Below are 21,416 nucleotides of genomic sequence, written 5' to 3'. Positions count from 1 at the left end.
CAGAGCCCCTCGACAGCGTGTACTGATCAGCAGCAGCCGCAGTCCATTTCCAGGGGAGAAATGAGGAGGGATTCTCTGAGCCAATTGCTTCTCTGAGAGGTGGGCAGATGCCTTCTGACAAACTGAGTTCCCTTTAGTAAAGATTATTGCCTTGCTGAGTGTTGTGCTTGAAAAACTGTCCTTGAAGAAATTCCAAGAGGAAACTGTACACCTTCTGAGACTTGATTGCTGTTTCAAAAAACACTGTTTTCATTTCCCCCACAGATATGCACTTATTTGGCCATTACCCAGCACATGACGACTTCTATCTCGTGGTATGCAGTGCCTGTAACCAGGTCGTCAAACCACAGGTTTTCCAGTCTCACTGCGGTAAGTGGACTCCTGCACTGGTGGGCACATGGGCAGCTGCCACTCTGGGGACAGTTGCCTTCCCCCAGGTTCCCCAACAGGGTCTGCCGTGTCTTGTCCTAGCCTGAGGCTGTAGGTAAAGTCTTCCTGGGCTGCTGCCTGTGCTCGCAAGCTAACTCTTTCAGGAGCTGTAGTCCTTCTGCTGAAACGCATGGTCCTGTCCGAACAAATGAGAGAAAACCTACAACTTGTCTCAGTCAATGGGACTAGACTGAAACCGTCTGCCCAACTTGGCGATGGCCTCTGCAGGTGACCAGGGGGAGAGGAGAACCGCTTAAGGAGTCACTCCTGCAGCCAGACCTTTTCTTCCCCTGAAAGAGGACCAGGAGAGAGTCTCCCCAGAATTATACAAAGACGGGCTGGAGCCAAGCGCAGCCAAGTGTGTGGGCCATTGGGGTGCTGCCCCAGGGACATGGTGCCATCAGTAAAATCCTTACGTTCCAATTCACCTTTCCCAAGAATCCCCCTTGTTAAAAAAAAATGCAGGTGTGCTTGGGAAGTGCTTTCTGTCTGTGTCTTAACATCCTTGATGTAATAAATTCCTTCCTTGGTCGTCAACAAATCATGCAGCTACCATGGACAGAACAGATAAAGTCCACGTGGCTGCTCCCCTCAGGGATGAATAACAAGCCATTTGGCCTTAGACTAGAAGTCACTTAACCTCTGGGTGGAAGTTTCCTTATCTTTAGCACGAAATTGGATCAGACAATTTCCAAAGCTATAATATGCTGTGAGTCCAGAATCTCCCAATCTTTTTTATTTAAGCTGCATTCCCTTTGGATGAACATAAACTCTGAATGCCCTCCTTACCATAAAGATTTCAAAGTACATTTTATTGTGCATTAAAAAAGTCAAAGCAATTATAATATTGAATATGCTTTTGCAAATTATATACTTTCCCCCTGTCTCATACTCCGAATTTCTGACTTTCCTCTACCTCTTCGATTATCATTATTCTATAATAAAATAAAGGCAGTTGAGCTTATTCAAGCTCTTTAACAGTCTCTCTATATACTAATTATCAGTTGCAAACACGTGTATATGTATGTAAATGATATATACATATCTACATATATACCATCCATATCTGTGCATATGCTGTAGGTATATTTTGTGTTTATAATGTATAGAATTCAGGTTTAGGAGCACCTCTGGGAGTGAGTCCAAGACTTTCAAACCAGCCAAGGCAAAGAAAGGGTTCTAGAAAGTGCTGTACGAGGCGCTTTAGTCAGAGGCCAAGTGTTCTGCCCCTCCCTGCAGCCAGCGCTATGTCCTCGGGCTACTTGCTTGATGTCTCAGGGCTTTGGTTTCCATGTCCCCACCATGGGGAGATGACTTCTGTGGGTGCATCTAGCTCTGACATGTTCGTTCTGGCAGAGTGAGAAGGAAAGGAGCAAGACGTGTGCCCGGCACAAGCCAACCTTCTTGCTCAGTGCTCTGTAGCAAATGACCCTCTCCACTGCCTGGAAGAGAGAAAAGGTTAAACCTCCCCAAAGAGAAACTGTCAGAGCTTGGTGGCAGTGCCACTGGCTGAGGTGACAGGTGGAGAATCCAAAGCAGAGCCATGGGAAGAAAGTCCCACCCAGCCAATGGTTCAGTGACCAGGCACAGAAGCTCCGTGGCCAGTGCTTCTGTGTGTCTTGTGAGAATGCAGAGGCTCTAGCTTCCTGAATGTGATTTTCATTCACTCATTCACAAGGATGCGTAGCTATTATAGGCATGAAACAGGGGGTTGCATTTTACTGTAAGCCATCAAAACCTTCACTGGGGCTGGGTGCAGTGGCTTATGTTTATAATCCCAGGACTTTGGGAGGCCAAGGCAGGTGGATCAATTGAGGCCAAGAGTTTGAGACCAGCCTGGGTAACATAGTGAGACCCCCATCTCTATAAAAAAAAAATTTATCCAGGTATGGTGACATACCTGTCAGTCTCAGCTACTGGAAAGGCAGAGGGGTAGAATTGCTTGAGCCCAGCAGTTTGAGGTTGCTGTGAGCTATGCTTGTGCCAGTGTACTCCATCCTGGGCAACAGAGCAAGACCCTGTCTCAAGACAAAAAAAAAAACAAAAACTTTCACTGGGAACTTAATTCACTGGAGTCTTTGATGGAAGGATCCTGAAAGGGACCCAAGACCTGAGATCCCACTGTCCCCTGCAGAATTCTGCCTAGGGGAAAGCTCCCAGATGGCTAAGGGAGGGGGCTCTGGGGCTTGGCAGAGCTGATATACCTGCCTCCCCTGACCCTGGGGCTTTTGGTATAAAAGCCAAGAGCCAGCTTAGGGGACAGCCTGTGCTTTGGGGCTCTGAGCAATGCAGTAAATTTGTTTGGGGGTTTGAGGTTACTGACCTCAATGCTCAGAGCCCAGTCTCTGTTAAGCTTCTTGCTGAACCAGCTGACAAGCAGCAAATGGGGATGTGACCACAATTTGCAAATTTAGACACCAAGGCCTCCCTCAGCTCTAGGTGTGTGTCCTAGTACAAATGCAAACTTACATTTATCAAGACCAGGGAGAGAGCGCAAAGCAGAGGTCAGAACTGTCACAGCTCTTTGTGGGGAGTACTTTTTAATGTCCCTAAAAATTCCTCTGATAGCTTTATGATTGTCTAAGTCGGTTCAGGCTGCTGTAACAGTATCCTAGACTGGGTGGCTTATAAATGGATTTCTCACAGTTCTGGTGGGTGGAAGTCTGAGGTCAAGATGCCAACACAGTCAGATTCTGGTGAGGACTCTCTTCCAGGTTGCATGCCACCAACTTCTTACTGTGTCCTCACATAATGGAAAGAGAACAAGAGAGTTCTCTGGGGTCTCTTTTATATGTGGGCACTAATCCCATTCATGAGGGCTCCACCCTCATGACCTAATTATCTCCAAAGGCCCCACCTCCTAATACCATCACGTTACAGGTAGGATTTCAACATCAGAATTTGCAGGGGACACAAACGTTCAGTCCATAGCAATATTTTTTTTTTTTCTCTTTCCTTGCAGGACTGGCCTTGCTATTTTCCACAAGTTAATAAGAATGCCAGTGTGCTGAGTGCCAGATACTGTGCCAAGTGCTTTCCATGTCTTTTTGTTGTTGTTAATGTTGTTTCTTGAGACAGACTGTCACCCAGGCTGGAGCAAGTGGTGTGATCTCAGCTCACTGCAACCTCCCCCTCCCCAGTTCAAGCAATTCTCCTCCCTTTACCTCCCAAGTAGCTGGGACTGCAGGTTCCTGCCACCACACCTGACTAATTTTTGTATTTTTAGTAAAGACGGGGTTTCCCCATGTTGGCCAGGCTGGTCTCAAACTCCTGACCTCAGGTGATCCACCAACCTCAGCCTCCCAAAGTGCTGGGATTACAGGCATGAGCAACCACGCGGCCTCCATCTCTTTGAGCATGTAATCCTTTCAACAGCCCTGCCACATAGGTGTTAATATTATACCCATTTGGTAACTGAGGAAGCAAAGGCTTAGGAGGTCAGTGTTATGCTCAAGGTCTGGAAGCTAAGTGTGTGTTGGCTTGATTTTGGGCACAGGTCAACACCCTGTGTTTAACTGCAGTCGATTTTTTTCAAATGAAATCTTCTATAGAACTCCATTCTATAAGTATATATGGGAAGCAGAGCTGCTGGGGTTGAAATTAGGGTGGGGGTCCAAGCCCTATGGGTGCAGCCTTGTCCTGGACTTTCCTTACCCCACCGTCAGGGCTCCATAGAACGTTATTTGAAGATTGTCAATATAGAGGAGAGAACATGGGCTTCAGAATGAAACAAAGCAATTCATGACTCCCCCACTCACTGTGCAATCCTAGGCAAGTCACCTCATCCTCTTCACCTCCCTTTCTTCATCCGTAAAATGGGTACTCTGCCTGCTGCAGGGGTTGTTGGGATGATGTGACTGATGTGAGGCTTAAGGTTCATGTTTTCCTCCCTTCTCTCCATGGAGTCTCTCCCCATTGCCCCCCGCTGGATGTGACTCTTCCTACTGAACATCCACAAAACTGTTCTTCTGTGCCACTTCCCCTCCTGCCATGCTATCATCTGTGGCCTGATCCAGATTCTAGGATTCTTTCCTGATCAAGGATGTACCTTTTCAGTTCTGTGTACTCGGTGTTCAGAAAGTGAACTCATCCTAGGTGCATGGCAGTGTTTAAGATCTCAGTATACTAGTCATTTAACTTAAATTGAAAAAAGTGAGTGTGTGTGTATATGTCTGTGTGTGTGTCTGTGCCTGTGCCTGCGTGTGTGTGTGTGTGTGTGTGTGTGTGTGTGTGTGTTTAGGCAGTCAGTTGTGGGGACTTCAGAAATTTGTGGTTAAAGGAAAACTGTTTCTTACTCAACACCTCTGATACCAAATTGTGAGTTTTCCATACCAAGGGGATTCTCTGCTGGCAGCAATTCAGTGGCCGACGATTTAATTCAGTTCTGACAATAACTACCCAGAGCTGGGGCCAGGTACAGGGGCTTACACCTATAATCGCAACATTTTGGAAGGCCAAGGCGGGAGGGTTGCTTGAGCCCAAGAGTTCAAGACCAGCCTGGGAAACATGTTGAAGCCCCATCTCTACAAAAAATTTTAAAAATTAGCCGGGCGTGTTGGCATGTGCCTGTTTTCCCAGCTACTCAGGATGCAGAGGTAGGAGAATCACTTGAGCCCAGGAGGTAGAGGTTGCAGTGAGCTGTGATGGTGCCACTGCACTCTACCCTGGGTGACAGAGTGAGACCCTGTCTCAAAAAAACACGAACCAAAGAAACACTACCCAGAGTTAGCACAGACCCCACAGGTTAAAGGTTCAGTCCCTCAGAACTGCACCCCCACTTCAGATGCCAATCACAATTAATAGGTTCCCAGGTTACCCACATTTGTGTCTGCCTTGGCTACACATTAGGGGCTTCCACAACCCCTCCTCGGGAGTAATTGGCTATAACAACTCACATAATTCAAGGAAACACTTGACTAATGTTTACTGGTCAGAGATGATAGGGTGAGGTCTGGAAGAGTTCTAAAGGCAGGAGTTTCTGTCCCTGTGTGAGGTTGGGGTATACCACCTCTCAGCATGTGGACGTGTGTACCAGTCCGGAATCTCTTCAGACTCTATCCCATAGGGTTTTTTGGAGGTTCCATGAATAGTTGATTAAATCATTGGCCATTGTGATGGGCTCAATCTCCAATTGGTCTTTCTGGTAACCGGCCCCCATCCTGAAACTGCCTGTGTACCCCACCGCCAGTCATGTCATTAGCATAAAAGGACACTCAGAGATCCCAAGGGTCGGAGAAGCTCTTGTGTCAGGAAACTGAGGACTAAGACCAAATATAATGAAAGATATTCCTGTCACCCCTTGTCAGTCAGGAAATTACAAGGGTTTTAGGAGCTCTGTGCCAGGAACTGGGGATAAAGACCAGATATATATTTCTTATTATATCACAGCATCACAGTAGCAGTGTGAAAAGTAGAATGTCATAGTGGAAAAGTCATGAATTTTGAAGTCAAACAGAGCCAGGTTAGAATTCTAACATGTACGAGCTGTTTGACCTTGAGCTAATGGTATGATCTTCTGAGCCTTCTTTTCCTCATCTATAAAATAAGGATGGCAGTTCTTGCTTTGCAGAGTTCCTGTGAAGAACACAGAAAAGGGTGTATAGTTTTCTGGCACATGGTAAGGGAATAAAGAAAGGATTGTCAATAAATTCTGGCTATTTCTTATTAAGTTGAATGTTTCTTATGAAAAATGGGAAAACCAATTCAGTCAAGTGCTTCCTGCCTTCGTTTCTTGCCCTGTCTCAGAGGACGTGCACACCGAGGTCAGCCTACAGACATTCGCCTGTGATTCATCTTTCATTTCCCACACTCTTGGAGGCAAAAAATGCCGGCCTGAATATGATTACATTTGCCAGGAGTCCTGAGGGCTTCGCTTTGCAAATATTGGTTTATATTAGGTCTCTGTGGCAGCTCTTTTGGAAATGTCATGAAGCTCCAGTATCTCTCTGGGTTCCCTACTGAGGTCCATCCAGCTGGTGTCATAGCATCCTATGGGATAATGTGGAGCCTCCCTCCTCCCAGGGCTGGCCACAGTCCTTCTGCTCCTGATCCTGTGCCCCAGGCTGGCATCCCAGATGTAGAAAGCAGGTGTACCCACTGCTGGCGAGACCCTCTGCTTGGCATGGAAGTGGAGTGCTCTGGGAGCCATGTTCTGTGCCACCACACTAGGGCTTGCTTCCTTGGGTCTGTTTCCTAAGTCTGTACCACCAGCCTTTTAGCCACTTTTTAAACTTCTACCCAGGAGAGCTAGGATTTTGAGAGATTAGTTTGTTTCTAAAGTCCCTTAGGTGAATGGATAAGGTTATTTAGGAATAGTTGTAGAAAGGGGGAAACAGAAACAAGAAGCCTTACCTTGGGAGTCTGAGTTCCACTCTGCAGGCATCTCTGTCCTTCGTAGCTGTCCATCCCAATGTGTAGCATGATGCATTGGCATGATGTGAGAGCCTAATGGTTGAGCGTAAGCTCTCTAGGATTCATCTGTTAGATTAAAATTCCAGCTCTAGGCCAGGCACAGTGGCTCATGCCTGTAATCTCAGCACTTTGGAAGGCCGAGGTGGGCTGATCACTCTGAACTCAGGAGTTCAAGACCAGCCTGGGCAACATGGCGCAAACCTGTCTTTTCCAAAAGTACAAGAAAAAATTAACCGGGTGTGGTGTTGTGCTCCAGCTACTTGAGAGGCTGAGGTAAGAGGATTGCTTGAGCCTGGGAGTCGGAGTTTGCAGAGAGCTGAGATCGTGCCAGTGCACCTCAGCCTGGGCAATGGGGTGAGAAACTCTGTCTCAAAAATAAAAATGTTTTAAATTCCAGCTCTACACCTTATGCCCTGTGTGACCTTGGGCAGGTTACTTTGCCTCTGTGTTTTAGTTTCCATATTAAAATGGGAATAATAGTTTATCTCATAAATTTTCATGTTGATTAAACAAATGTGCATATGGAAAGCACGGTGGTAGAACAAAGTTTGGTTTTAAAAAAATGTTTCACAACTATTAACTGAGCGATAAGCTGCAGCGGTTTATGATGAATTCTTGTTGAGGGTTTTCACTTGCAATTACTATGGAAAGGGAGATGTCTGTGACTCTTTGTCTTGTCAGAGCTGTGATGGGTCCTTCCCTCAGTCCAGGGAGACTCCGGGAAGAGGACAAGGGTGCTCTGTGTGTATGCACAGACATGTATGTGAGACGAAAACAAGGAGATGTGAGGTGCCTATACTGGAAAAAACCATTTTTATTACTTTTTAGTAATTGTGTATTTTCAGTCAATCTGGGCTATTGTAATTAAAGAAAAAAATAATAGGTAGATCCAGGTTGTCGTTTTGTAATTGGGGTGAACATTTATGGAGAGTTGCCTGATTTGCCTAAATGAAAAAGGTATGGCTTTATTATTAATTATTATTATTATTATTATTACTTGGTCCTTCTGGTATATTGACATTACTACGTACAGTAAAACAGGGTTCTCAGCAGGGCCACTGTGGTCATTCGGGGCTGAATAATTTGTTTTGGGGCCTGTTCTGTGTCTTGCTGTAGGATGTTCAGCATCTTCTCTGACTCTACCTACTGGATAGCAATAGCAGTCCCCACCCCACCCCTAATCTTGACAACCAAAATCATCACGGGGCTTTGCCAATATCCCCTAGGGGGCAAAATCACCCCCAGTTGGGAGCTATTGTGGTAAAATATAACATGCCACCATTTGTTATACTGTATTTCATGCTTTTCTTTATTTAAATTTTTTATCAAAGTGAAATGTGTGTTTATGCCCAGATTGACTTCTGTGGAATCACATCCATATGTAGAAAGTTGACTCCTTCAGCTTACCCAGAGCTGGCCATCGGGATTATTTCCCCATCACACATACATGCAAAGTGTAAAACAGGCTATCTTACAGCAGTCCATAAAGTCACAGTCCTTTCCACCTCAAAATAATTTTTTTTTAAAAAAAGGCAAAAGAAATAACACCTTCATGTACACAGATCCCACAGAATTTGTCAGCCACACTTGGCACTAGTCCTCTCAGCAGAAAGCCATACGGCTCCACACCCCGCCCATCAGACAGAGATAATCCTTGGATGTCACTGCTACTTTAAAAAAAAGGTTTAGAACCAAAGAACCTGGATGTCATTCAATAGACAAGAGAGGATTCCATTTTTTTCCCTCCTTCTCAGAGAGGGCTTTTTATTCCCTTTTCTGATTATATTTTTGAATGCCCTTCAAGTAGCTGTTTTTCATGTTGATGGCGATGCAGTAGAATTTAATGAACTGTGAGCTAAAGCAGAGAGGCTGAGCAGAAAAATAAATGAGTGATGGAAACTCACCCCTGGAGCGAGGCATGGCGTGTCCTGGCTGGCACCCCATCCTTCTGTGTACATCCAGATGCTGATGCTGGTTGGATACCGAGAACAGTGTGTCTCAGCAGCGCTACATGTGGGAGCCTAATTAATGAGGATCCAAGGTTTCCAGCAATTGTTCTTTTTATTTTGTCTATCTCCAGGTGACCTCTGGTTGAGGAAGAGTTTGTCTCCTGAGCCCTAGAGAGAATTAGTCCCTCCAGATGTCAGCACCCCCTGGGCTTCCCAGGGTGTCAGGGGCATCATCACCTGCTAATTATCCCGCCAAGAATTCCTTTCTGAAGGTGTTGATTGCCATAGTGCCAGGCTTGGGTATTTTGTCAATTAAGTTAGATTTGTTTGCTGACATTAAATTATTGTTATTGTTATTGTTAGTTGTCTTTTATAAGACTAGATTTTTTTTTACATCAGAGAAGTATAAAATATTAAAGGAAATTATTCTCTTTGAACATATTCTTTGTCAAGTCTAATAGCCTTAATTAATAAGACTTGGCAAAAACACGTGAATCTGTGCAAACTTTATTTCATTAGTAGGATTTTTTTAACTTTTAATTTGATCAGTCTTTCCCAGATCCAGATGAACTCCTGGTATTGATATAATCTTTTGAGTTCCTTATGATCAGAAACAATATCTGCTATTGTTTTTTCTTATTTCATTTTTCCACCATCCCTAGTAAGGTGCAGTTATACTGTAGATCCTAAGGAAATCCTTATGATAGACCCTAAGAAAGTCTCAAAGGAAAGAAATGACAGAATGACTGATTAATGAAGGATTATCCTGTAAATCAAGCATTACAACCAAGAGAATCTACAACTAAGTAGGACTATGTTTTGATTCACTTCAAAATTTTACATTTTGAATTTGCTATTGCTCAAATTAAAGTTAATGCTGGGTCCAGAACATAGCAGGTTGACCCGGTCCCACTTTTCACTCCTCTAATGCAGGATAAAAATAAGAACAATAAAGCTAAAACATTTACTGAGCACTTACTATGTGCTAAACATTTTAATCTGTTAATCATCTCATCACCTTAAGGTGATATCTGATTGTATTATCTTTATGTCACACTCAAGGAAAGGGAGACCTGGAGGACTTAAGAAATTTGTTCAAGATCAGGCTGATATAAGTGGCAGAACCAGAATTTCAACGTCCAGAGGGCCTTAACCACTACATTGGTTGTATGTTTTGTGTCTCAAACTCACTGCGATACCATAACTAAACTTTGATGCAGAAAAGTCATTTCCATCCCCTGTAGGATGCTGAAAAGTAAGCAACAGGTGCTTGGGGCAGGTGAGCTTCATTGCTCTTTCTCATCATTTTAATCCATACCACTAATCTTGTCTGCTTATTGGTATTGGCAAAAACTTGAACACAATTTTGAGGGAAGGAAGAAGGGAAGAATAATTGGTAATAGGGAATGTGTTTAGAGCCTTAACCACAGCATTTGAAATAGATGTTTAAATACATGAAAGCAAGAAGGAAGCTTGTAGAAGAGGTGGAGTGGGTACCACATATGTTCTGCTAAAAGTTCTACCTGTACTTCCTGTTTATCCCAGACAAATGAGCAGATCCATGACATTCACAAAGAGTAGATAATTTCCTCCATATTCAATTAAATTCTCTTTTTTTGCATGTTTCTGTGAATTGAGTAGAAATGTTGCAAATAAGCACACAGCAGATATAACATTCAGCTTAAATTTAGAAATAAACTAATAGGATCTTCATAACTTTAGGATTATTTAAATCCTTTTTTTTTCTTTTTTTTTTTTTTTGAGACAGAGTCTTGCTTGGCACCCAAGCTGGAGTGCATTGGTACAATCACTCCTCACCACAACCTCAACCTCCCAGGCTCAGGTGATGCTCCCACCTTCGTTTCCCAAGTAGCTGAGACCACAGGCATATGCCACCATGTCTGGCTATTTTTTTAATATATATTTTTTGTTCAGATGGGGTTTTGCCATGTTGCCCAGGCTGGTCTCAAACTCCTGGACTCAAGCCATCCTCCCACCTCAGCCTCCCAAAGTTCTGGGACTACAGGTATGAGCCACCACACCCAGCCAGAATTCATTTTTAATTGAAACAGTCTTCTACTTACAAACTCATCAAAGGCTACTTCTTGAAGGCTGAGTGTCTCATATTGCATTCTCCAGAGTCACATGGTTTCAGTTCATTCATTTATTTGAAAAATATTTATTGAACACCTGCTATATGCCAGGCACTGTACTAATGCTGTAGATACAGTGGTGAACAAGACAGATAAGGGCCTGGTTTTCTTGAGGCATATGTTCCAGCAGGTTAAATAACAAACAAATACATGATCGAGCCATATGAAGAGCTGTCACAAGAGTGTCCCAGCAGAGAGCACAGACCAAAAACAAACAAGGCATGTTTGAGGGCATCCGAGTAGTAGACAAGGACCAGAAGGGCAGAGTCATGGAGAACAGTCTCAAGGCTAGGTTTTATTCTGGGTGTGGTGCTAAGACACTGGAAGGTATTGAATGAGGGAAAGACATAATCTGGTTTCTGTTTTCAGAATCTCCCTCTGGCTGCGGTGGAGCCCTAGGAGACCTAGGAAGGGCTAATGCATAGCTATCGGTAACAGATCATAGTGGTGATGGAGAGAAAAGGATAAGCTCGAGATCTTTTGGAAATGTAACTGACAGAACTTGCTGACAGATTGGATTGGATTAGATTGGAAAGGGAAGAGTCAACATTTATTTAGAGTTAGGTTGAAGGAGAATGGCCAGTGACTTGGCAGGAAAAGCAGCAGAGAATGACGACATGGAAGCCAAGAGAAGAAAGCGTTTCATAGATCATGTCAGATGCCAAGAGGTTGAGTAAGACACGAAAAGAGAAGCAGTCGCTGGGTTAGCCACCTGAGGGTTGTTGACTCTGACAATAGCCAATTGACAGTAGACGATTTTAGTTGTATCTTGAGAATTTTTTCCAAGAACGGATGACTTCAGTTTTGCTTTACCAACAGGCACCCTTTTTAGGCTGGCAGCACCCCCAGTGTTTTATTGACAATTATGCTGAGCTCAGCTGCCACCCAACTCAGTCGTCAGCTGGCCCCTCTGCCCTCTGCATCTCTGTGACCTATAGCACCAATAACTGTGCAGTAAAGTCACCTGTGAACACTAGACAGTGAGCTCCTGAGGACTAGGGCTGTGCCTTTGGCATCCCTGAGTCCCAGCAGGCAGCACTTTTCCTGGCTTCTGGTAGACACTCAGAAGTGTCTGGAATAGGCCGAGTCAGATGGATCACCTGAGGTCAAGAGTTCGAGACTAGCGTGGCCAACATGGTGAAACCCCATCTCTACTAAAAATACAAAATTAGCCAGGCATGGTGGCACATGCCTGTAATCCCAGCTACTGAAGAGGCTTAGGCACGAGAATCGCTTGAATCTGCGAGGGAGAGGTTACAGTGAGCCGAGATTGTGCCACTGCACTCAAGCCTGGGTGACAAAGCAAGACTGTGTCTTTAAAAAAAAAAAAGTGGCTGGGATAAACAGGTGGATGAACAGGCAGAAAGAAGGACTCCTCCAATCCCAAATTCAAGTGCTCTTGGCACCTTCTGCCTCACCAATATTAGCATCTATGATGGCTGGTGCAAATGCTTATGTACTTATCCACCCCTGCCCCCCTCACACTCTCAAGGAGCCACGGCCCCTGCCAGGCTCATTATTTGATTCCCTGAGTCCATACCGTGAGTGCTGGATTTCAAAAGTTGATTCCAAATATACTGGGGTTTTTTTTGTTGTTGTTGTTTGTTTGTTTTTTTAAATACGGAAATCTTGGAAGAAAGAAGGGAGGAAGCGAGCAAGGAGGGGAAATTGGCTCGCAGTTTTGAATAAGCCAAATTCCACATGTAAGCGAGTACATTCATTTAGAAGGCATGGCTGCTTGAAAGAGAATGTCCAACTCTTTTGAGACGCAGTTGGAAAAGCTGATGCAGGGAAACATCCTTCCTCTGTGAGCAGTGGGGAGGCCATGGCTTTGATCCCTGACCACAGCTGATTGCTGGAGGGCTCTCACTGTAACGTGACCCCTGGCTTCTGACTCATCACTGGCATGTCCTCGTGTCCTTACCATGCAGGCTGCTCCATTCCATTCCTCAGAGCTGTATCCACCGAGGAGAATTTGGGTAACAGTCATTGCTTTATTTAAATCTGAATAAGGAATGGTAGGAGCGCTGATTCAAAAGGTCATCTCAGAATTCTCCCCATCCTGATCCATAAGCAGAGCAGCATCTCCCAAACAGTGCTTTCTCTGGAACAGTGAGTCATATGAAGAACAAGGGTTTGGGTGGATGCATACCCTTTCGAAACTGTGCCAGACTCCCCTCCCCACCCGCCAGCCTCATAGAGGCTTTTAGCACATTAAAGCACCAAGAGGTCTTGGTGTCAAAAACAAAAATGCATCTATTGCACATTGGAGTCCCATCGCCCTCATCCGAATTCAGCCACATGCAGTGGGCAACAAGAACAATAATGAACGTCTTTCCTAAGAACGTGGCCCTAGACACAAGCTCACCCTTTTGTCTGGTGTCTGAGGAGAGAAACAAAGATGTTTCCCAGCCCTGGAGGAAAAACTGGCCATGGGGAGGGCCCACTGTCCCACATGCTCTTTCAAGAGGGGTTTTGGTCATACAGGATTTTCGCCTCCCACTCTGACACTAGAACCCGATCCCATGTAAGCTGCAGCATTCTGCTGCCAGTTTTTCTTTGGGGAGGGCCCTCAGAGTTTTCTCAAGGAGCAGATTCTTAACGTCTTCATCTGGGGTCATGGAGAGTTACCCACTGCTATGTGGAGTGTCACCTGCTAGAAACCCGTGTGCAGGCTTGCCCCCGGATGCTGCAGATCTCTAACGATACTTCCAAGCCTTATCACTACTAAACCCAAAGTGCTTCCTCCCATGATGAAGCACTTTGTTACTATGTCAGGCTTTCTTTCTGTTTATTTTTCCCCCAGAAAACAGTGCTGTTAAATTGATGTTGCACCTCATGATTAATGGCATCCTGGAATCAGGGAATACTGTTTATGATTTGGGTAGGCCCTTTCCCCTGCTGCTTTGCAAGGCCAGGCACTTCTGAAAACTGGGTGCAAATTCGGGAATGCTACATAGGAGACTGATAGAAAATAGGTCCAGGGGAAAGCGTAAACTGGGGGGAAAACGGATGAAATAGTCAGTAAACTGTTTCTTTCACTGTGATGAATCCCACTTCACGTGGAATCAATAAATTTTTTTTTCCAGAGAAAGCAACCGTTGTCTTTGTTTTACCATGCTGGAACTGCAGATTTCTAAGATTTGGTTCTGTTATTTGTTTGTTTGTTAGCATCGTAGATACTTTGCATTTCTCCCCCTGAATTATTTCCTCAAATTCCAGAGCCTTCTGTACGGTTATAGAATCGCTTAGTTTACCACAGCCCCTATGTAAACTAAGCCATTCTGTAACAATAGCTTGGTTTACATAGTGGCTGTGGTTTTCTGTTCATCTCTGTTGAGTGGCTGCCTCCACCTCATACATAATCTTCTTAAACAAGCACCTTCTTAAATGAGGCAACCCTCTTAACCAAAGAGCACTACCATATACTCATTAATAAGAAAGTTGTGGGGCCAGGCGTAGTGGCTAACACTGTAATCACAGCACTTTGGAAGACTGAGGTGGGTGCATCACTTGAGGTCAGGAGTTCGAGACCAGGCTGGCAAACATGGCAAAACCCCATCTCTACTAAAAATACAAAAAAGTAGCCAGGTGTGGTGGCACATGCCTATAATCTCAGCTACTAGGGAGGCTGAGGCAGTAGAATTGCTTGAACTTGGGAGGCAGAGGTTTCAGTGAGCCAAGTTTATGCCACTGCACTGCAGCCTGGGAGACAGAGAGACACTGTCTCAAAAAAACAAAAGAGAAAAAAAAAGGTTGCTGGCTCTGACTGATCCCCTACTCCTGTGACCTGCATTTGTCAACTTGGGCATCATCCTGATAGTGACACTAGCTCTGAACACATGAACCAAGTTTCCTGGTGTGTTTAAGGAGGAAGGCGCTAGACGGTGGCCCTTTGAAAATTCTCCTCCCACTTTCTCGGCTGAGCTGCCCTTGTCATGTTCTTGCAACAAACCTATGAGTTCTTAGGGTTTGGTGATGAGGGACTTCAAGCCCTTACAACTAACCTTTGCCTTAGCTACTCTTTGAAGGGGGTACTGGGGATGGTGGTAGTGCAGAGCTGGCCTGGGAGATGAGTGGGGTGGCCAGAGGAAGAGGGTATACCCCAGAGCTGCCCTTCTCTGTGGCTTGTAATGTTTGTAAGCCAAGAAACCACTGGGCTTTTTGACCTCCCCGTGCCCCATATGCAGGCTGAAGAACTTATGGTCTTCTCATTTATCTTTTTTTTTTTTTTAACCACTTCTCTCCCACCCTTACTTGTCTACAGAACTTGCTGCCTTGCCATCAATGGGATTTGATCAATGTTACCACAATCCTGCATTCCATCCTTTTTAAGTTGTTAGGGGGTTTCTTTTTCATGTTTGTTTCATTATTCATCCGACACTGGAGTTGCATTGGGCTGGTAGCACATCCTGGGGAGGAACCACCCATCTGGTTTTGGTTTTGATTGGAGGGATTTTTTAGGAGAAGTGCTCATTTTTCCTGAGATACCTGGGCCTGTATCTTCCCGTTGTGTCTCCTATTTAGCCTTTCCTTTTTCAGAAGTGAAAGAGCAGACATAAGGTCCCCTACAAACAGTTAACTATGGTATTTTCTCAATTCCAGGATGCCATTAATTGTAAGGTGCCACATCCACTAAATAGCACCCTTGCCCAGGAGCCAGCAGCATGTCAAGGGCAGTCTTTTCATCCACCCAGCATTGGGGAGCAGAAAGAGATGGGGTATAGCATGGTAGTGCATAGCATGCGCTGGGGAATATACTAAGAGCAGCTTCTTGCGCCGTATGACTAGATCATAAGTAACCCACACATGTCCCCTCTTTTCTTCTGGGAGTCAGGTACCATTTTCCCTTTGGCTTAGAGTTTAGTTCAAAATAAAAAATAATGAAGCTACAATGGTCTGGGAGTTTCCTGCTTCTTGTGATACCCCTGATAATTGTCATGTAAATTAACTAGTCCCATAGCAACTAGGCCACACATAGGAAGAAAAAACCACACCACTGCCAGATGGTAATCTAGGAGTGTGATTTTAGTTTTCAAACGTAAAGGGTCAAGAGGGAGTGGACTTACTATGTTTTATTTTTGATTTCTTGTTTAATTTATGGTGGTCATAGAATGTTAGTTATAGGTTATCCACTTCATAATTCATGATCACTTCCTTTGTGACTAGCTGGCATGTGTGATCCATTTTTGTAAATGTCTCACGTGATTGAAAAATGTACATAATCTCACTTGCGTGCAGTGTTCCATATATTTATTGCATATTTTGTAATTTAGGTCCTGTATGATTAGGAAATTTGTTTAATCTCTCTTTTGTGTGCAGGGTTCCATATATTGTTTATTTTGTTTAAGTCTTATTTATTCTTGCCATTTTTTTGTCTGCTTGCTCTGTAATTTCTGAGAAGAGAGTTTTAAGTCTCCTGTGATACTTGTAAGTGTGCCAGTCTCTCCTGTAACTAACAGCTTTTGCTTTACAATTTTAAGGCTGTCCTGTTAGGTACATGTAAGTGGAATTGTCATGTCTTTTTAGTAGCGGCATCTTTGTGCCTATTAATGCTTTTGCCTTAGGTTCTGTTTTATCTGGTTAACATTGCTATTCAATTTTCTTTGGGTCAGTATGTATTTGCCTCATTTATTTCTTTCCAGTCTTTTATTTTCAACTTTTCTGTGTCATTTTGTTTTAGGTATCTCTCTTGTAAGCAGTATATAACTGGCTTTTTAAAAAGTCCAATCTGATAGTGTCTTTTAATAGGTGAGTTTTATCCATTTACAATTATTGTAATTACTTTATATATTTGGACTTATCTCTAACTTCTAATTTGTGTTTGTTTACCTTGCTTCTTTGTTCCCTTTCCTGCCTTCCATTAGATAAGTACAATTTTCCTTACCTTGTCCCCATTTTTCCCTCTGCTATCTTGGTCACAATAGATTTTATTTCTAAAATCTATGTATTTAATAATTGCCATTTTTTTAACATACATACAGAACTTTAGTTTTTAAAGACTAAAGTTATCCAGCATCTTTATTTTCTCAAATAACAAAAAGATCTTTGCATATTCCACCCACTTACAGTCAACTGGTAATTACAATAAAGAATTGAAATCATGGCCCAAAACACTGGCAGTGCTTGTCAGCCTGCTAATTCATAGGGGCTTAGAGGCACCCTGATTAATTTATAAAGCATGAACTTCTTGCTGATTCGCTGCTTTACACCCTGAGGTGCTTCCAGGAACATCTCAAGTTCAGAGTGATACTTCATTCACAGTTCATAATCTGTCTCTCAAGTTCCCAAAGTGTTCTAAAGTAGGATTGGACAAAGGGGAACTCACAATCCTATGATCCACTACTAGGACATGTTTTCATAAATCAAATTTGTCATTTGTCATAATTTTCAGTGAGAACATCAGGGAGCTTCTCCTCCCTGCTTGACACCTGCTTCCCTGTCCTTCAGTTCTCAAACTTGACGGTGCGTACACATCTTCCAAAATACCTTATTAAAATGCAGATTCTGATTCAGTTCAGAAGGTCCGAATTTTTTTTTTTTTTTTTTTTTTGAGATGGAGTTTTGCTCTTGTTACCCAGGCTGGAGTGCAATGGCGCGGTCTCAGCTCACCACAACCTCCGCCCCTTGGGTTCAGGCAATTCTCCTGCCTCAGCCTCCTGAGTAGCTGGGATTACAGACATGCACCACCATGCCCAGCTAATTTTTTTGTATTTTTATTAGAGATGGGGTTTCACCATGTTGACCAGGATGGTCTTGATCTCTTGACCTTGTGATCCACCTGCTCAGCCTCCCAAAGTGCTGGGATTGCACCACGCCCGGCCAGGTCCGCATTTTTAACATGATCCTTGGTGATGCTGGTGCTTTTGGTCCACACACCCCACTTTGAGAAGCACATGCTTGGAGAATAGAATTTAGCTAGGAAATTTGAAGTATCAGTTCTAGGTCAGGGTTCCTTGATACTTACAGAATAGCAGATACTAGAAGAAACTTTCTCTTTGAAGGGGCTGGGGTTCCAGATTATTTTAATTCTTTTTTTTTTTTTTGAGATGGAATCTTACTGTGTCACCCAGGCTGGAGTGCAGTGGCATGATCTCAGCTCACTGCAACCTCCGCCTGCTGAGATCAAGCAATTCTCCTGCCTCAGCCTCCTGAGTAGCTTGGACTACAGGCGCATGCCACCAGCTAAGTTTTTGTATTTTTCATAGAGACGGGGTTTCACCATGTTGGCCAGTCTGGTCTTGAACTCCTGACCTTGTGATCTTCCCACCTCAGCCTCCAAAAGTGCTGGGATTACAGGCATGAGCCACCGCACCTGGCAGGATGATTTTAATTCTGAAGGTCTCCTTAAGACCTGGCAGAGTGAGTGGTCATTCAGTGCTCTGTGAAGTCCCTCCACCTTGGCCCCCAATTCCTCTGCTGTCCCTCTTGAGGTCAGCACAGCACACACTTCTAGTCTCAGGCCTGTCACTGCGCCATTTAGATGTGAGTCAATTCCCTGAGGAAAAGTCTACCTCGGGTTAGGGGCAGGCTTTCTGGTAATTTATGTTTAAGACAAGCTTTTAATAGAGATACACTCCTAAGTAGTAACCAGGAAAAAGATTCTCTCTTCTTAACGGGTATCCATTTATAGGACTCAGCTGTTGAAGCTCAAGGGTAGCATTAGGCTTAAGCTTAATCTTCTGTATACCGTAATTTACAGCGCTGAGTAAAGCATTGTACGTACAACTATTTCAGTCATTTGCCGTGATAAATAGCTATTGCTCTTGGCAGAGCGGAAACACCATCTATGCTTTCCATTTATGAATATTGAATTGTCTCAGGCAGGCTTTTGCTGTAAGTTTTTAAAGGGGAAATCCCCAACTAATCACATCGCCTCACTGGCCCAAAATGTGATCTCCCTGCTGTGTGCACCAGTCAGCTCTTGATCCAGGCAGCAGTTCTGCAGTGCACATGTTTCTGGTGAAGTCTGCACAAAGCACTTGTAACAATTCCAAGTGCGAGTCCTGCTAAAGGCTGCAGACTTACACCGATGCCACAAGCTGTTAGGGTGAAGATTCAGCTGGTGGCAGAAAGCCACGGGCAGGGACCAGGAAAACAACTCAGAGGTGATCATCTGATGTAGGAAAAATAGAAGGGGCATGATTCTATTGGGTTCCTGATTGTAAAAAGATGATGTCACCTATTGAAACTAAGGGAGACAAAAAGGTAAAAGAAAATGCCCAGGCTGTAAATCCCCAGGGATCCACCCTTCAGGAACTCAGAGGCACATATGCCTTCCACCAGTCTTCTCTTCAGATACTGTATTCCCTGCTGGCTTGGCGGAAGCAAAGTGGATATTCAAATAGGACATGCAGGTGGAATGAATATCTTGTCTTGGGAAATCCCTGAGGCCTGGGTCAGCTGCTCACCCTACACTCAGGCTTCCAGAAATTTCCCCTCTTCAGCCCCATTCCTTCCCACCAACAAATTTGCTGTGCCCAAGGGACTAAAAAACTTAAGCGGCATTCTTTATCTCACATTTCTAAGTACCCACTATGTGCCAAGCATTGCCTGAGTGGTGGGATAAGAGAGAGTCAAGCACGAACGAGTAGAGATGGCAAACACACCAAATAGTGTGCTGTCACCTGTTTTTGAATACCGTGAGGTAGACTGACACGGCCATGCATCCATGGTCACGCTCCCAAAAGCCACTTCTCAGCGTTATCTCTGGAAGATGATTCCTCTGAAAGCAGTTGAGGGGCTTTCTGTTCTCATTACCGCCTTTTGAGCTTGATCATATACCTATAGAAATACCTTCCGTTTCTACAGCATCTTGCTGTTTCCAGAGCACTCTTGCAGCCTACTCATTGTGATTTTCATAACAACTCAGTAAGGTACACTGGCAGATACTGGTTTCACAGATTTGGAAACTCAAATTTAGTGATTTACCTGGGGCCATCCAAGTGATAAGGGCAGAGTTGGGACTAGATGTCAGGATTCCTGACTTCCCACACTGCGTCTTCCACGGACAGAGACCCCAGAGGGGGAAAATCGTCACAAAGCAGAGAAAAAAAAAAAAAAATTCACCCACTACAGGAGGCAAATTTACTTTTATGAAACTTCCAACATTTACAGTTTCTAATTCTAAATTGACATGCAATCAATACATCCTCTAGCTGTCTCGTATCTTCCTTACACAGGGCCCAAGCTTTCTGCAGTAACTATTTGAAAACCAGTCATAGGATTTTGACTCTGACAGAAGGTGATTCACCTTCTTGTAGGTTCTGGTCTTCCCTTTCATTTCCTGGCCAGAAGATTCTGTCAGAGCAAAAGTGATGCTCATTTCAGCAGACTCTGAGAATAAATCCTTTCAGCATTTTGATTAGTTACAATGGGTTATAAGAGAGCATGCATGTAAACCTACTCATAAGAATGGGTTTTGGCTGAGAGCTAAGCATTGATGTCCTTGCCACCAGAGCTTACAGTCGCTTATTAGTATTCTGAAAGCTGGAGTACAGGCACAGATAACTTGACGTTAACTTGATCCTGTTAATGCCTCGCATTCCCAGGCCACAGTTAAGATTTTTGGATAGGAAGTTGAGAGGAAGCCATCTGGAAAGAGATGCAAATGACTCAAGTGACCTGGCAACTTGGGACTCCCTTGCAACCTTGCTGTGACCTCCTACCTCCATTTGCCCATCTGTGGAATGGGTATGGTGGTTTTACACCAAGGTTATTATTAGAAATGATAAATTTGAAAATGCCTTAGCATGTAACTTGTGCTATAATTATACTCACTGCCACATGGAAAATAGGTATTTTTAGCTGAAATGCGTAATGAGGTTAGGCAGAGAACATCAGTTGGCGGCAGGAAGAGTGTTCCCGGAGACGAGAAGTGTGAGGAGAGGGGGCCAGGTGCTCACTAAGGAGAACAGAGAGACCATCTATGAAGCTGTCTTGGGCATCACGATGGAATGCTCAGAACAAACGAGCACAAAATAAACATTTGGTCGTCTGGCCTGAATTTAGAAACAAATAAGGGGCTTGGCAATGAGCCTCTGTCTTTTCACGCTGCAGCTCCGCCCTCCAGCCCTGGGTACCAGCCGAATTCCAGAGGGGTGGGCTGGAGAAGGAGGAAGGCCTGAGTGAGCCAGTGCCCATGGGGGCTGCAGCTGCTGGGTTTCAAGGAGCCTTCTATCAGGCAGCAGAGGGGTTCTGAAAGAGCCAGACCCCGGAGCCGTGCCATCTGGGCTTGACCTTGGCTCTGCTACTCACTTGCTGCATGACCTTCAGCCAATCCTCTTCTCTCCCTGCCTTGATTTCATCATCCTTAAAATGGGGGTAATAATAGTACCTGTCTCAGAGGTTGTCAGGAGGGTAAAATAAGTAAATAGGACAGCAACATGTAGGAGAACACCAGGCATCTATATACTTAAACACAGCAAGGCACTTCTCTGGCCTTGTGAATTTCAGCACGTGGCAAAGAAAAAAC

At 44.2% G+C, this 21,416-nt stretch overlaps 1 protein-coding gene across 17 annotated transcripts in view; it reads left to right on the top strand.

Annotated features, from left to right (window-relative positions):
• ATXN7L1 (ataxin 7 like 1) overlaps positions 1–21,416 on the top strand; it is a 271,983-nt gene that overhangs the window by 88,153 nt on the left and 162,414 nt on the right. For all 17 annotated transcript variants that reach the window (XR_004728046.3, XM_078343118.1, XM_035254059.2 and 14 more), the window contains one exon: positions 265–369. Coding sequence is in view for 16 of the 17 variants with exons in the window: in XM_078343118.1 (XP_078199244.1) it covers positions 265–369 (105 nt within the window). In the remaining variant the exon portion in view is untranslated. The remainder of the gene's footprint in view (positions 1–264; positions 370–21,416) is intronic.

Source organism: Callithrix jacchus, chromosome 11, assembly GCF_049354715.1.
Source record: "Callithrix jacchus isolate 240 chromosome 11, calJac240_pri, whole genome shotgun sequence".
Classification (NCBI taxonomy): domain Eukaryota; kingdom Metazoa; phylum Chordata; class Mammalia; order Primates; family Cebidae; genus Callithrix; species Callithrix jacchus.
The sequence above is the reverse complement of the archived record's forward strand: the minus strand, read 5'-3'. Positions and strand labels throughout refer to the sequence as shown.